Source organism: Tachysurus vachellii, chromosome 3 (genome assembly GCF_030014155.1).
Source record: "Tachysurus vachellii isolate PV-2020 chromosome 3, HZAU_Pvac_v1, whole genome shotgun sequence".
NCBI classification, from domain to species: Eukaryota; Metazoa; Chordata; class Actinopteri; order Siluriformes; family Bagridae; genus Tachysurus; species Tachysurus vachellii.
This window is the reverse complement of record NC_083462.1, coordinates 15,025,350-15,042,083: the sequence shown is the minus strand read 5'-3', so window position 1 is coordinate 15,042,083 and position 16,734 is coordinate 15,025,350. Positions and strand designations below refer to the sequence as shown.

The following is a 16,734-nucleotide window of genomic DNA, read 5'->3' as shown; positions in this document are numbered from 1 at the left end:
GTTTTTTTTAGCAGTATTTAGCATGGTGGGTAGGGTGGGGTGGGGGGTCTATTGTTGGGTTATTTAGCAGTCAGATGGATATTTATTTGGGGGTTTAAGGATATTGTCAATGATAACATCTGCTAAAATTTTATGATGTGGTTCACCATCAGTGAGATCCAGTGTCTCTCTTTAGATGGATAAACACATACAGATGTTTTCTTCATTCTCACTAAAGAACATTCAGTTACACTTCACACCTAAATGCGTTTAGTGGACAAACTGACTTGTTCGACTTATTATTAGTATTCTTATTCTTGCAGGATAAAACTCCAGAGATAAATGAGCACTGTATACTTTTCCTGGATAGACGTCGCTTTAATAATGTCAGGATTATTGAACAGGACAAACGCAGTAGAGGCTAATGCGCATGCACACTGACCCGCTACATCTCCATCAGCTGTGCGCACAGACAGGAATCAGACACCTCCATCCAGCACTCGCAGGTAACTTCAGTCTGTCTCAGCAGCTGCTTGTGGACAATCAGGTCTGGAAGTGCATAAGGTCAGGTTTAAGATGCAAGTATAGCTTTAATTATCTCCATTAAAAGTTGCTGTGTGTGTGTGTGTGTTGTCTTCACAGCCCCATGTCCTGTCCTCCTTCTGTATACTGTTTTACAGGTGATATTAAAATGATGCTAAACTTTATGATATTATATTGTACTTGTAAACAGCTAGGAAATGTTTCCACATGTTAAACTGTACCTGACTAAAAACTCTTGTTCTGCTCAACATGTTGTTTTAATAGTGAACATTTGACCAGTGGTTTGTAGGCAGGAAAAGAAATCTTACAGTGAAAGAGAGCAGCGGATACATTCAGCCTACTGTGTGCTGTTAGCAAACCCCTAACAGTCTCTTTGTCCTGGATAGCTGTGTGTGTGTGTGTGTGTGTGTGTGTGATGGAAGGGGGTGGATTAGGCAGAACGGTTCATATCCTCTTATAGCACAGCTTTGCAGGGCAGCTCTGTTAAGTGCCGTGTTAAGGTCGCAGTGTTCAGGATATTTAGTGTAACACAACCATGTCAGTTGCTGAAATTCAGAAAACCCTTGATATTGTTTAGGTTTTGTGTTTGAACTCAAAGACCCACTAAAATCTTTTGCTATGCACTCTAGGCAAGTTAGTGATAAATGTTGTTTACATTTATATTTGCAGCATTTGGCAGACGCCCTTATCCTGAGCAGCTTACTATACACTTTAAGTGTTAGTTTTTGCAGTTTTCCAGTGCAAAGGATGATTATGAGCCTTGGCTGAGGTTATATAAGAATATTAAAACAAGGCTAGATGTTGGGATTATACATGGATGAGGTTGGATGTTGATGGTCTCTGAGCAGCGGGTGATGGTCTGTAGTGGTCTGATCAGATCATGCGATTTGAGGGATTATGAGTTTAGAGAGAGAGTCTGTGTGTGCATGTGTTTGTGTGTAGTAGAATAAATGGTCACTGAGTGCACAAGAGTGCATGGAACTCTTTTGTTATTATTCTCTTGTTCTTCTATTTTGCTTTTCTTTCTCATTATTTCATTAGTGTTGCAACTGTGCATGTGAACAGAGTGTCTCCTCAAAAGACCATGTCTTTGTCTGGGTCAAAGAAAGACAGATTCAGGAAATGAGATTAAGAATGTTAGCTGCCCTGAAGCATTTTGAGCAGTTGAGGGTTTTACTTCATCTGTAGTCCACACAAACTCCTGACTGACTTGTCCTGGATGAACAAAAACAAACCACAACAAGTTAGTTAAGTTAAATGTAATAAGTGTCTCCTCTACAAAAAACATTACAATAAGGATTCAACCATAATCAACCCTAACCAGGCCGACCAGAGTAAAATTCCATCACGAAGAACAATCTCACGTATCTAATAGTAAGAGCGCTAATAAATCAACCCTACAGCAACCAGTAAGAAGCCATAAAACAGTCTCAGTAAAACAACACCAGTGATATTGCAGTCACAGAGACCGTGGCCTCACGCAGCAGAAGCCTTTCACCCAAAAGCAGGAATAAGGTGTTAGTATGTGTAACACCTCCCTGATGGAGCATAATATTATTCTGCTGAACTGTCATATCTTAGAGCGGAAGAAAATGAAGATCGAATCCATGGTGCATACTGATGATACGACAGATGTACAGAACCTATTAGTTACTGCCCCATCTTAAAAGCTCCAGTAGTTATAATTAGGGTTGCAAAAGGGCGGAAAGTTTCCGGTAAATTTCCGGAAACTTTCCACAGGAACTTAATCCGGGGAATTTTGGAAAAATTCAAAATTGGGAACTTTACGGGGATTTATTTAAATTTACGGGAATTTATCGGAATTTACAGGAATTTATGGGAATTATTGGGAAATATAGGGAAATGTATATAAACTATAGCATATACAAACATAAATAAACGTTTTGTTTGGTCATATGCAGACATGCATGCAAGGTAATACAAATTTTAAAAATGACGTCTTGACTGATTTAATCGTAAGTAGAACTTTAGTTGATTATTTCATTGAGTAACGCAAAAGCATAATAAACATTATTATGCTTGTAATAAACATACTAAACTTAATTTAATAAACATTATTGTATAGAGGATTTTTTTTTTATTTCAGGGGGTGTGAGTGAGGGGGGGAGGGACATCAAATTATCTGTGGATGTGGTAACGCTAATTTACTGCTTATTAAGAGTTAGTAAGGTGGTTATTAAGTTTAGGTATTGGGTACAATTGAGAATGTAGAATAAGGTAATGCAGATTAATATGTGCTTAATAAGTACTAATAAATAGCCAATATTCTATTAATATTCATGCTAATAAGTGTTATTCCCATTAATTCCCATATATTCCTGTTCATTCCCATGGAAAGTTTCCAGCCTTGAAAATTCCCGGAATTTTGCAACCCTAGTTATAATTCATCTACACAATTTATAAGTGACCATGAAAACCTCATAGTCACACCCACTGGTTCTTCAGAACACAGCTTGGCAACATATACTTGGCAGAATATGTAGAACCTGCTACCCGAGATCTGAACGCACCACATTGTTGCACATGACTGCTAGGCAGAGCTGCACAACTACACACATCCTCCAGTCAGGTCACTGTTGGCTCCTCACCTCACCATCCTGGAGACCTCAGGTGAGTATAAAAGGGTACAGCAGAAATAATAGGAGGATCTAGTGTAGCCTGGCCTGCAATTTGTATTTGCCAGTTTTTTACTGCCTTTATTTGCTGTAGTACTTTTCACTCGGAGCATCCCGTTCTGCTATCTTAGAAATTGTACAGCCTTGATTTGCTGTATTATTAGAGAATGCATATTTGGAAACAAACCCAATGCTCACATATTCCATGGTTTTTCTGCTCAGACAGTAAGCGGAGGTCTAAAAGTTAGTGTTGGTGTGCATTTTCTACAGAAGCCTAACACTGCTACTGCTGTTCTGTCTAAGGCTCAGCTCAGGACGAGTTTTGTTGATCCCATCTCAAGCCTGCAAGGTTTGGTTAGTTATATATCTCCTCTATGCTATGTGTCTGCTGTATGCACTAGCATTTATTGTAGAGTTAAATAACACCCCTGTTTTTTTTTTTGTTTTTTTTTTTTTGGCTGATTAAGGTATGCTTTTCATGTCGAGTTTAATACTCGATAGAATGCCTAGATTAGAGGATTAACCAGCCCCTTCAACAGATGCTCCACTGCTCCACTAAAAAAAGTGTTTCTGCCTTGGCATAAACCCTGCAACAGATCCCTGGGTATCAGTATTGCACAGTGGTCCACTATTCTATCTTAGATTTATCTTTAGGTGTTGATTTAGGTGTTTAGCACAGTGTTGATTGACCGCATTTATAATTAAAAGTGCACCAGTCATTCTTTGTTCAGCTTCTCGGCAGTACATTCACTGCACTAATATGGATGTGGCCATGTGACTTTGTTACAGCTGCTTTTCTGCTGAAGTGTGTATGGATGTGGGTGTGTGATACACTCCTCTCTCTTTAATTGTGCAGCCATGCAGCAAGTGTTAGGTAACCTGATGGAGTTGCCAACCGCCACTAAGGCCAATGACATCGACCTCATCTTCCTCAAAGGCATCATAGAAAGCCCTACTGTTTGCTCTCTCGCCAAGGTACAACAGATTCTCTCTCTCTCTCTCTCTCTCTCTCTCTCTCTCTCTCTCTCTCTCTCTCTCTCTCACGCACACACACACACACACACACACACACACACACACACACACACTTAGTTACCACATTAGTCTAACTTTTGACTAATGGAAGTTTGTGTGTGTGTGTGTGTGTGTGTGTGTGTATGTGTGTGTATAGCTTCATGATCGTTTAGAAGACATGAAGTTGGAAGCAGTGCAGGACAATAATGTTGTACTTGTGAGTGAGATCCTTGGGGTAATTCGGGGTCTGACTGTTAGAAACAACTGTGCTGCAGAATTATCACAAATACTTCAACAACCTCACTTCCAGGTGTGTATCTTTAGCATGATCAGTAACTTGTACTGTCTATTCTCTTCTCCCCTCTTCACATCTTGTTTCTTTTGTCTCTTCTTTATTTCCATGTCTTAGTCTCTCCTGGAGGCCCATGACATGGTGGCATCAAAAAGCTACGAGGCTCTGCCCCCCATCAAGCCAGCCGTCGAAGCAGCAGTCAACAATGCATTCATGCAAGCTGATGCTGTCAGAATGATCGGCATCCGCAAGAAAGCAGGAGAACCTCTGGTCAGTGTGTGCAACGTTGTAGTTTAATAATGTGTCAAAGGAGTACTGTATGTACTTCTACTGAACTGATCATGAGAGACAAGGAATATCTGTTTTGCAGATGAAGTGCTTGTGGTCTTTATTGAAAGATCCAGTTCACTGAGAATAACCCAAAACATATCAATGTATGTGTGTGTCTTTAAAATAGGGAGTCACATTCCGGGTAGAGAAGGACAACCTTGTGATTGCTCGGATTCTTTATGGCGGAATAATTGACAGGCAGGGCCTACTCCATGTAGGTGATATCATAAAGGAAGTGAATGGACAGGAAGTAGGTAACAATCCTACAGAGCTACAGGACATGCTGAAGGACTGCAGTGGAGGGATCACACTTAAAATCCTGCCGAGCTACGTAGACTCAGCAGTAACACCGCAGGTACTAACACCTGGACACTCGTACAACAACACGCTGCCACTGGGTGCACTCAGATTCTGGGGTGTCGGGGTTTTTTGTGGTTCTCCCTCTAATCTCTAATCCCATCTGTGTAGGTTTACCTGAAGCCACATTTTGACTACGATCCAGCCAGTGACAATCTGATTCCATGCAGAGAGGCTGGACTCGCCTTCAAAAGGGGTGACATTATTCAGCTTGTCAACAGAGAGGACCAGAACTGGTGGCAGGTTCGATTGTACCGCTTTCCATTCATTTGGATTTGTTTATTTGGAATTTGGTGGACGGCATTTCATTGGATGGTTGTGCTATTTTTATAGGCGCTTCACATCATAGGAGGGGTTACAGGGTTAATTCCCAGTCAGTTTCTTGAGGAGAAAAGGAAAGCTTTTGTTCCAAAGGACTTGGATAGAACAGGTATGGCATTAAAAGCACATTTATTGTAAGGTTAAAAATACAGGGGAAGAGATAAAGGTCGACCAGCTTGTAGAAATGAAAACACTGTTCACAAAAACAATTTATGGAGCCTGAAATGTAAGTTTGGGTCCCACTTCAATACCATTCGTTAAAATTGTTCTCTAAAATTGTATTGCAGCCAGCCACTAGAGGGCATTAGAGACATTTTGGCTTCATTTTGAATGCCTGGTACAACAACCACCCATATAAACATTCATTTGTGTGACCTTTTGTGGACCACTCCGCCCTGACCCACCTCCCGTGCCCCCTCCCTCCTTCTCTGACCCCCACCCCTTTTACTGCCAGGGATCTTATGTGGAACAGTGAATGTTAAAATGAAGAAAAAAAAGATGTACCAAACTTCAAGGAATGCAGGCAAGTCACTCAGTGGTTTATTTTCTGAATGTTGACAGCTTCATGTTTGATGTGGATGTGATTGAGTATTTTTTCTATTTTCTGGCCTGGTGAAATGTAGAATTTGACAGTCACGAGCTGCAGATCTATGAGGAGGTAACATACATGCCACCGTTCCAGAGGAAAACACTGATTATGATCGGAGCGCAGGGAGTTGGGCGCCGTAGCCTGAAAACCCGTCTGCTGATGCTGCATCCTGATCGCTACGGAACAACAACACCATGTGAGTAAAATAACATCTACTAACTCATTAAAATAGAATATACTGCATTTACTCTAATTGCTTTCATAGAATCTTTGTGTATAGAAATGTATTAAATTGTTTATTCTACTCACTGTACAATGTGTCTGCTTTTTTATGTCACCTATAGTTACATCCCGAAGGCCTCGAGAGGACGAGCTCAGTGGTCAGACTTACCAGTTTGTAACACGGATGGGGATGGAGATGGATATTAAATTGGGATGTTTCTTGGAGCATGGCGAGTACGATGGCAACCTGTATGGCACCAAGATAAGTTCTATTCATGAGGTGGTGGAAACTGGACGCACCTGCATCCTAGACGTCAACCCTCAGGTCTGTATCTGAAGCCATTCTGGTGAGTCTGTGCTCATGATAGCCTCAGGCTCTGGTTCTGACAGGAGGAAAACCAAACAAAAAATGGATCACATCCTCCGCTGGACCACGAGCATGTGTTTCTGAGTCATTACTAGCATATTTGCTATAGGTATAGATGATCTGGATGCTGACAAGGCATTTAAAACTGTTATTTTATTCACTTTTACTATTACAACACTGCCCTCTGGTGGTGAGGAGGAATAAGATGTAGTTTATATACGTTGGATGGAATCACCAGCGAACCAAATGGAACTTAATGGTGCACAAGAAGGTATTCAGATGTTAAAAGAGAGGTCTACTGCTCTCATGGTTACACGAGTAACCTGTTGTTTTCCCATATGGTGACCAGCCAAATTTAACCTATGTAGATTTTAGTATTCCGTTTGGCTTGGATTATTCAAATAAAAAAATAATAAATTGCTGTATACAGTATCAGTTCCAATGTCTTCTCATACAAATATTCTCTAGTATAATTTATGTGTTAACCTTTATGACCTTTATTCCTAACATGCCTTGTTACAAATATATCAGTCTGAACAGATTTCAGGATCAGTTATTGAGGTTCTCTTTCCACAGACGCTGAAGGTTCTGAGAACAGCAGAGTTTATGCCCTATGTAGTGTTTATAGCAGCTCCTGAGTTCGAGACACTTAAAGCTATGCACCAAGCTGTCGTCGATGCAGGAATCACCACCAAACTGCTCACAGTACGTATAAATCCCACCCAATCAGGGTACTGCTGTACTACTAAAGCCCACTCATACTTGTACGAGTGCTGCAGCATATTGTACCACTGGAGACTCTGAAGCTTTTAGATCAATGACAATCATTTTAAATACATCACTATCACATATTCACACTAATGAACAGGCAACATGAAATGACAGCAATCTGAATTTATTTCGATGAGTAAAAAAACAAAAAAGACTTGTGCACGTTTATGGCTATTTAAACCAGTTAAATGTAAACAGTGCTAAATAAAATGTGTCACAGCTTCCCTGATTAATACACACACAAGTTCACATGAGGTGATTCAAGCCTTATGAAGTGAAAAAACACTCCAACATTACTCAGGACTTACACAAGGCTTTATGAGCTGTATGAATATCAGACATTAGCATTGATTTCCAATGATGTTATGATTTATTCACATTTTGTGAATTCATCACACAGTACTAGGGTGTGGTTCAGATGTATCCGGCACACACACACACACACACACACACACACACACACACACACACACTCACTTCATTAAATGAATGTTGAGTGATTTATTAAAGAACACAGTGACTTAATGTGTTAGAGGTTTATCACGGACGGCTGTTCGTCACTCAGCGACTGCTGCATTATTTTGTGATGTGACAAGGAATAGTGTGTGTAGATTAAAGTGGTAACCAGATCATATGAGTGTTGTGTGTCATTCTAGACAAACATGTGACATATTGATTCACAGTGTTTTTTCTGTCAGGATGAGGATCTGAAGAAGAGAGTGGATGAGAGCGCTCGCATCCAGCAGACCTACAGACACTACTTTGACCTCATCATCGTGAACAACAACCTGGACACTGCATTTAAAACTCTACAGGCCGTGCTGGACAAACTTAATTCTGAACCACAGTGGGTTCCAGTCAGCTGGGTTTATTAAAGGTGTGTGTGTGTGTGTGTGTGTGTGAGTGTGTGTGAGAGTGTGAGTGTGTGTGAGTGTGTGTGAGAGTGTGAGTGTGTGTGAGAGAGTTTTTGTGTTTTATTTGTTGCTCTTCTTGTGTACTTGTGGTTTCTCCCCAACCTTCTGTGACCCCATTGTGTTTATACAGTGATAAGGACTCTACTCCAACACAGAGGCTGGACATCACTGAACACATGTAGTTATTTTACATGGAATAATGTTGTGTCTGTCTTTAGAAGTTCAGTGAAATGGTTGGTTTCATGTTGTTCTTTAATTTGATCTTTTACAGGTTGTTTTGACTCTGACCTCCAGAAATGTTACTTCCACATTATGTTTTTGTCCTGTGTCGAGACACACACACACAAACATACACATACACACACACACAAACACACACATACACACACACATACAGAGACACAAACACACACACACACACAAACACACACACACACACAGACACAAACACACATATATACACACACACAGAGAGATACACACACAGAGACACACACAGACACAAACACACACACACACACACCGACACACACACATACATACACTATTACCATCAAATCGGAGGTACAGAATCCCACAATGCTCCTTTGTGCATCAGGCGATCCTTGAGCTAAATAAAACACTTAATTGTAAATCAAGAGTATTGTAAATGTGCTGTGTTGTGTAGTGGGATGTAGTAAGAGTGAGTTTGTGGATTAAGTGATGTTGTGTAAGAGATGTTTGCTGCAAACATAGAAAATATACTGTGATGCAAGAAAGATTTCAGACATGTTCTGACAATAAAGTATTATATCATATATCATATCATACACACAAACACACACAGACACAGCGACACAGACACACACACAAACACACACACAGACACACACAAATACACACACTCTCTCTCTCACACACACACAGACACACACGCTCTCTCTCTATCTCTCACACAGACACATACACTCTCTCTCTCTCTCTCACACACACAGACACACTCTCTCTCTCTCTCTCTCTCTCTCTCACACACACACACACACAGACACACACACTCTCTCTTACACACACACACAGACACACACTCTCTCACACACACACAGACACCCACACAAACACCTCTGTGCAGTTTTGGTGGGGAAGCAATAAATATAGAGAATATTTTCTAACCAAACAGATTGTTATGCTTCGCTTTATTAAAAACTGCAGAAAGAAGGTACAGAGAAAATCGAACAATATCATTGAGGAGATACAACTGGGTGAATAATCCAAAACAATCTTCCTCAATCATCTTCATCATCTTCAGAATAGCCTTCAATAATCAGCACTGTTTGTGTGTGTGTGTGTGTGTGTGAAAGATAAAACAAAATAACAAAGAAAATATTTCTAACATAGTGAAATATGACAGAACACAGATTTGTTGAAGTGGATTATAGGTGATGACAGAATTAGCACTACATTATCATTAAATGAATCACAAGCAGAAAGTGCAAGTTATCATTTTTGAAGCAGTTTGTGACGTCGGGGTCACGTGAAGAAGAGCGCCAGCTGCCTACCTGCTATAATATTTATTCTTCAGCTAAAAAATATCATTTTTGAACAAGTTCTGGCTTAAAAAGTTATATGACAAATATAAGTATCAGAAACTCTGGAGAAGTAAACATGTTTATTAGATTTCTATATCTATTTCACACGATTCATTCAAGTACGCAAGGCCATGGATGACCACACAGAGTACTAGGGGAAGGACTTTACTGCCACTTCCCATCTCTGCGTGCAGCTCTTTGTTATCTATCTTCAGCGTGATGTTGGATGAGATGAACAGCTGCTCCACCTCCTGAGGCACCTCGCCGTTCCTCAGGAGAAAAGGAAGATCACTGAAGGGGACTTGATGGGAAGCATTGGTCAGATGATTGACCTGACAAGAGACAGCATAGTTTTATTAGCCAGCAGAATCACTTGAAGCTGTAGCTCAGTGACACCTTCTGCTTTCAATGTAAAAGAAAAACATGAAGTAAATAAAACATACTTACTAAATCATTTAACCCATTAATTGTTTCTGAAGAGCAGCTTTTTAGCAAGCTGAGGCCAACATGTGTCAGCTCTGAAAACACATAACACATAATGAGATGATGAATCTTCAGGGTCAAAGACACGTTTTTAGATCTGTGTGTAGCATATTCTATCATCTGTCTCACCTTCAGCAGCACTGATCAGCATGTGCATAGCAGTCAAAATTAACTGCCTCTGACTGGTTGACTTTACAGATGATCCATTATGGCTATCTGAATGAAAATCATTTGATCAGTAACTTTATAGAAGAAGCCATTACATACAAATGACTTTCATCTATGTTGACGTACCTGTTTTCCAAGGTCCATTTGATCTCAGGCTCAGTGTATCTGTATCAGACAGTAGCACGTCCACAAATTTGCCAGCGAACTCATCAGATGTGTCATGCAAATAAGTGTAAGAATCATGCATAGGTTCTTCACATACTTTCTCCAGCTTGCTGTCTAAAGTGGATAAAAGTGTCTGATCTGGTAGAATCTCTTGAAAGAGATTTAACAGAGAGAAGCGAGTTTCAGGTGACAGACGAGCCAATTCGCACAACGTCGCCTTCACACCCGCCAGTTCTGCAACATAATGAAACAGACAGGATCGTGCTCTTAGAGCCTGATGAATGATCTTACCACAAGAGAGTTTCTGCAACCTAAAACAATCCATGACACACATTCTTTACCTTTACTCAAGGCATTCAGTGAAGACCGCTCTGTTGTTTGTGTCAGCGCCCATAATCCATCCACTTCTATCACATCGTGGCCTGAATGCTCGGTAATGCTGCTGTCATCTGCCTCAATCCCATCAGGGTTTACAGCAACCTCTGAACACACAGACACAAACTGTTCACATATTTCATAGTCATGTTTCTACAACCCTTTACATATTACACACAGCACTAACCATAGTGACCATCACTTTTAATGTTCAGTTCACTGACACTGTAGGCCAACACAGTGTGTGCAGGGATCTCAATAGCAACGTTTCTGGTGTTCTGTAGACACACACTCTTGTTCAGTTCAACCTGAATGCAGCATACAATAGGAAGAGACACATTCATTTAACTTGTAGTGTAGTATAGTGTAGTATAGTATAGTATATTTTAGTACAGTATAGTATATTTTAGTATAGTATAGTAGAGTATAGTATAGTACAGTGTAGTACAGTGCAGTCGAGTATAGTGTAGTATAGTGCAGTATAGTATAGTGTGGTATAGTATAGTATAGTGTAGTACAGTATAGTATATTTTGTACAGTATAGTGTAGTATAGAATAGTATAGTATAGTGTGGTATAGTATAGTATAGTATAGTGTGGTATAGTATATTATAGTGTAGTACAGTATAGTATATTTTGTACAGTATAGTGTAGTATAGAATAGTATAGTATATTTTAGTATAGTATAGTATAGTATAGTATAGTATAGTATAGTATAGTATAGTATAGTGTAGTGTAGTGTAGTACAGTATAGTCAAATAAAAAAGACAACAGTACCTTGACTGGACCAATAAGTTTAAGTAAGCTGCTGAAGCTGCCTTCTTTCAGTTCACTGAAGTTAATGGTGCAGTCACAAGTGGTGAAGATCCGCTCTTTTAGTATAGTGAAGATTTTATTTTTGCCTTGTTTCTGCATAATAAGACTGTGCTGAACGTCCAATTTCCTGTAAAACCCAAACAAACCAATGTCACCACATTACAAAGTGAGCATCCAACCAGGCAGATGTTTCTGTTCTATCGACACTGTGCTGAGGTTCTGTTTGTGTTTCACTTTCATCCTCCCAATCTGACAACATTAAACATGTTGGTCACTACTGTTAGTGGTGTGTGAACATTTAGAACTATTGTATTGTGTACTGTAAGGAAAGAAAGTGTAAGATCATGACTAACATGTACAGACTGATTATTTTTATTTATTTACTCATACATTCTACTCACAGTATCGGTGCTCAGAGGGCTTCCTTAACATTTTATCATGACCCATAATCATTATAGTAGGTCCAAAATGAAATCCCTACCAATAGTGCATCATAAAATAGTGACACAAATTCCTGAACTTGAGCTGATGCTCCTAAACACCTTAGCATTACACTACTGTTCCCTTAAGCAGCTACATCATCAGTCAATAGCCACCAGTGTTGTAATGTAACGGAGTACAAATACTTCGTTACTGTACTTAAGTAGAAATTTCACGTGTCTGTACTTTACTTCGCTATTTAAATTTGTCAACTTTCACTTTTACTCCACTACATTTCCTAGATAAAAATGTATACTTTTACTCCGTTATATTTCCACTAAGCATCTTCGTTACTCGTTACTACAAACTAAAATCAGAAGAAATGTGTGCGACTGCAATAAGGGAGGTTTGGCGAATCACTGCTCCCGGATTGCATCACGCTCCGCACGCACTATTTCAGCGTAATGTTGCCAAAGGAGGAGGAAGCACAACTGAAACCCCCGTGGAAGCACCTACTGGAGGGAGGGGCATTCACTAAATTCCTTGGGTTTCGTTACCAAGACGTAAAGTGGGCGTGTTTCCGGAGGTCTTGGAAAAACGACCTCTTTCAAAAAAGAAAAGAGCATGTTACGAAGGACAAAACAGTCATATAGGTAGATTTATTTTAGAAAACAAATAAACAACCAAAAACTACGGTTATGGTTAGGGTTAGATTATCAAATAGGCCACGCCTACCCGATGACGCAATATCTGTTACACTGTTCTGAAATCCCTGGAAATAAGTGCCTGCTCTACTGGAGGACCCCCGTTATCGTAGACGACCACCCCGACGATAGTCCAAGATGAGTAAGACTGAATTCTGGCAACTTTGAAAACCAGCTTCTTTAGACACCTTTTCAGTTTCAACTAATGACTGGCGTATTAGTATACGGACAACGGACAACGGTCAATCGGTCAATCAGCCAATCGGACAACGGTCTCGTGGCGCTGACCAATCGTGGCACGGTCTACCTCCAACCAATCACGTTCTGATTTACTCGCTCTGGAGGTTGTTCTTCAATGCAGTGTCTAGTTTGCACTCGTTTTTTTCATCCAGTACGATTCTCTTGTTCTATTTTGTGTGCCCTTTCACATGTATTTACAGTCTCATGATTTTTTTTACTTTGCATTTTTCTCATACTGATGCTTTCACTTGCACGTACATGACTTAGCCCTGTGTGCCATCGTTCTACGTTATATAAAGCATTATGGTCGTGAAGAAATGACATTTTATTCTAATGTATACAAGCTGTATAGAGGAATTATGATACCTAGAATGATGAAACCTAAGAGTTATTGTAAGCATAATGCATCCTGCTTCCATTAGCTTTTACTTTAATAAAGTCACACAGTACATTTTCAATCAGCAAAATGTGAGCAATGTTTTCAGATGTACAGTGAGTTGACACTGAATGCTATTTCACATGAAACTTCTGTTTCTAAATGACCTGCAATTGACCGATTAGTAAGGATAGCATGCATGTTATCTCTATCAGGAGTTTACAATATTTGTCTGAAAAGGTTCATCTCTGTTTCTGGGCTTTTTATTTTTATTTTTTAGTATTTCACATACAGTAGATAATGTCATGATTTCGAGTCATGAGATTGCGAGTAAATCAGAACGTGATTGGTTGGAGGTAGACCGTGCCATGATTGGTCAGCGCCACGAGACCGTTGTCCGATTGGCTGGAGTAGACGGTGGGCGGAGTCTACCTATTTGTGGATTCTTGTGCACGTCTTGACGTTAGAGATGTTTCAAATCCACAAATGCGTGCAGTGATTCACAAATGAGCAGGAAGCCATTCACAAGTAAATACAATTAAATATATATTTATAAATATTTTTTTTATTTGCAAATCCCATTTTATTTATTTGTGAATTTCATTTCTTTTTGTGAAATGTGTAACATATATTTACGGTTTGCTTATTGTGCATTTGTTGATTTAAAAAATATTTGTGAAACTCTTTATATTTATTTGTGGATCATAGTATATTTATTCAGAATAACGAAACAATTCTGACCCCATATGGTAAGCCCTACCACATGACCAGAATGTTCTCCCTACCAGCAGGTCATTTTTTTTTTAAAGAAATAAGTTATTATTTATTTTTCATTTTTACCTGAAGTTCGTACAAAAGTGAAATTTCTGTTTCTGTTTTTTCTTTGTTGTCAGCTCTAAAAATATGCAGTTTGTTCTTTGAACTTAAGAGAATTGTTCCTGAAAAAGAGTGTGATTTTGATTTGATGAGTGAGATTAAGATGATATGGGAACCCTGAATATGCTTTATGCTTTACTATAAGAAAGCCACAATAAAGTTCACAATAAAAGTTCTAACCGCTTGCTTTTTTTTAAAAAAAAAAACTTTTTACTTTTACTTCAAATACTTAAGTACATTAAATATCAGAAAATTACTTTTGATACTTAAGTACAGTATCTATCAGATACGTTAGACTTTTACTTGAGTACTATTCTAAAAGGTAACTTTCACTTCTACCAAAGTCTTTTTCTAGTACGATACTTGTACTTTTACTCAAGTATTGCTTTCTAGTACTTTATACAACACTGATAGCCACTGGTAGCTGTACAGAACCATGATGTTTTGGGTCTTTTCTTCTCCACACTTTGCTCTTGTCATCACTATTATGCACTTAAATTGAGTACAATATAACAACTGTAAAGAACTTAAATGAATATGCATTTTCCTGAAATGAATATGCATTTGCAGTTTTCTAGAGAGCAATGTACACTGGATGTTTACTGTATGGATTATGTCACCTGTCCTTGGAGTCTTTTAGAAAAAGTGGCATATTCAGTCTTTCTTTACGAAGTGTCCCAAGAGACGATAAAATCTTGGCTGTCCCGTGTCCCTGGGCCTCCATGTTGACTCCAGAAATATCTATCATCCCAGATCCACTTAAACTGCCGTTCTGTGTCTCTTCATATTTATTCAGAAACACCTGCTCCTCTAGCACTGGAAAAACAACACAGACACAAGCAGAAAAAATACAGTTCAGCCTTAATAGTGAGATCAGTATTTCTATCGGAACTATTCCATCGCTTCAACGTTTTTATTGCAGAGAAGCAGCCTCATACATTCATACATTCGTACATGAAGGTGTTGGTGTAGGTACCTGGTTGAATAGGCTTTCCTTCCAGCAGGTCATTGAGAGTGAAGTCTGTGGGTTTGTATTTAGTTCTCTGCCAGAACCATGTTCCTGGACACTTGATCACAACTGCAAGTGGCTTCAGTTTTTCGGAATCGTTAAGTCGGGAAACAGCAATCAGTGTGCCATCTTCATCGGTCTGTTGAAGCAGGCTACATGTGGCCTTTTTCAACATCTGCTCCCAACACACACAGTGTTTAAATTTGTGAATCACAAAACCCCGAAATTCAGAAGTGTCACATAGCCAACATTAGAATAAGAGAGAGAGAGAGAGAGAGAGAGAGAGAGAGAGAGAGAGAGAGAGAGACATGTAAACATGACTGACATTCCTAAGGTATTCCTGCTTTGACACCCCCACCCCAACACACACAAACACACACTCTCTCTCACACACACATACACACACAGACACAAACACACACGCTCTCTCTCTCTCTCTCTCACACACACAGACACAAACACACACTACTGGAAAATTACTGGATAATAAACTTTGATAATTTGCTCATATATAAAGCGTACAGTAACGAGGACTTGAAATAGTCCTGGAAATAGTTTGTATATATAAATACGTCTAAACAATACTATTTCTTTTCCCTTTACAGACAACATTGCTGATGATACTGAGGGATGTTTGAATCCCTGGAAAACACATTACACACATTATTTCCACAGTAAACATGTTTCCTTACAGGAAAGTTAAGGTAACTCTTAAAGTGTTTTTTTTTGGTAAGAATTAAAGGAGTTTTTCCTAAGCATTAGAGTTCAGGGTCCTTTTAATGCAAATATAAAGGAGGCAGATAAGAGAACTGTGATGATCATATACAATAATTATTATTTAAATAGCAGTAGGATTTAAAAGACTGGGTCTAAAATACTAGGTTAGAAATACTGTGAATCCAATCGAGCACTATCATTTAAATACTTTTATACCTTGTATGCAGAGCTCTGGTTCTTCTTCTTCTTCTGATGATGACGTAGAATAGAAAACAGGATCAGTGCCACTGATTTAAAGCTCCAACAAGGACTCGACAGACTGAGTCACTGCTTCCTATTTTACTGATTTATTTCACATAGTTATGTGCTAAAAAAAAGTTCACGCCTTCACTGGAACAGTCCAATGTCACGTTCCTGAGCAACTATAGGAGGTTCAAGCTGCCATTCAGAAAGGTGATGGGATGTCGATAAACTTTTGGACAGTTA

At 39.2% G+C, this 16,734-nt stretch overlaps 2 protein-coding genes across 2 annotated transcripts; one reads left to right on the top strand and one right to left on the bottom strand.

The window, feature by feature from the left end:
• Positions 1 to 452: 452 nt before the first annotated feature.
• On the top strand, positions 453 to 9,157 carry pals2b (protein associated with LIN7 2, MAGUK p55 family member b). The gene is made up of 12 exons (XM_060865934.1): positions 453 to 543; positions 4,015 to 4,133; positions 4,330 to 4,482; positions 4,582 to 4,734; positions 4,922 to 5,149; positions 5,263 to 5,394; positions 5,485 to 5,581; positions 5,927 to 5,995; positions 6,096 to 6,257; positions 6,406 to 6,608; positions 7,227 to 7,355; positions 8,120 to 9,157. The coding sequence occupies exons 2-12, from the start codon at positions 4,017 to 4,019 to the stop codon at positions 8,294 to 8,296; spliced, it is 1,620 nt and encodes a 539-aa protein (XP_060721917.1). The 5' UTR covers positions 453 to 543; positions 4,015 to 4,016; the 3' UTR covers positions 8,297 to 9,157.
• Positions 9,158 to 9,492: 335 nt separating this feature from the next.
• Positions 9,493 to 16,638, bottom strand: gsdmea (gasdermin Ea). Its single transcript, XM_060865933.1, has 10 exons — positions 16,465 to 16,638; positions 15,499 to 15,706; positions 15,143 to 15,338; positions 11,868 to 12,033; positions 11,279 to 11,399; positions 11,058 to 11,198; positions 10,678 to 10,950; positions 10,513 to 10,599; positions 10,348 to 10,418; positions 9,493 to 10,232 (listed from the first exon to the last, which is right to left on the bottom strand). Exons 2-10 carry the CDS (start codon positions 15,704 to 15,706, stop codon positions 9,984 to 9,986), a joined length of 1,512 nt encoding a protein of 503 aa, XP_060721916.1. The 5' UTR covers positions 16,465 to 16,638; the 3' UTR covers positions 9,493 to 9,983.
• Positions 16,639 to 16,734: the final 96 nt, after the last annotated feature.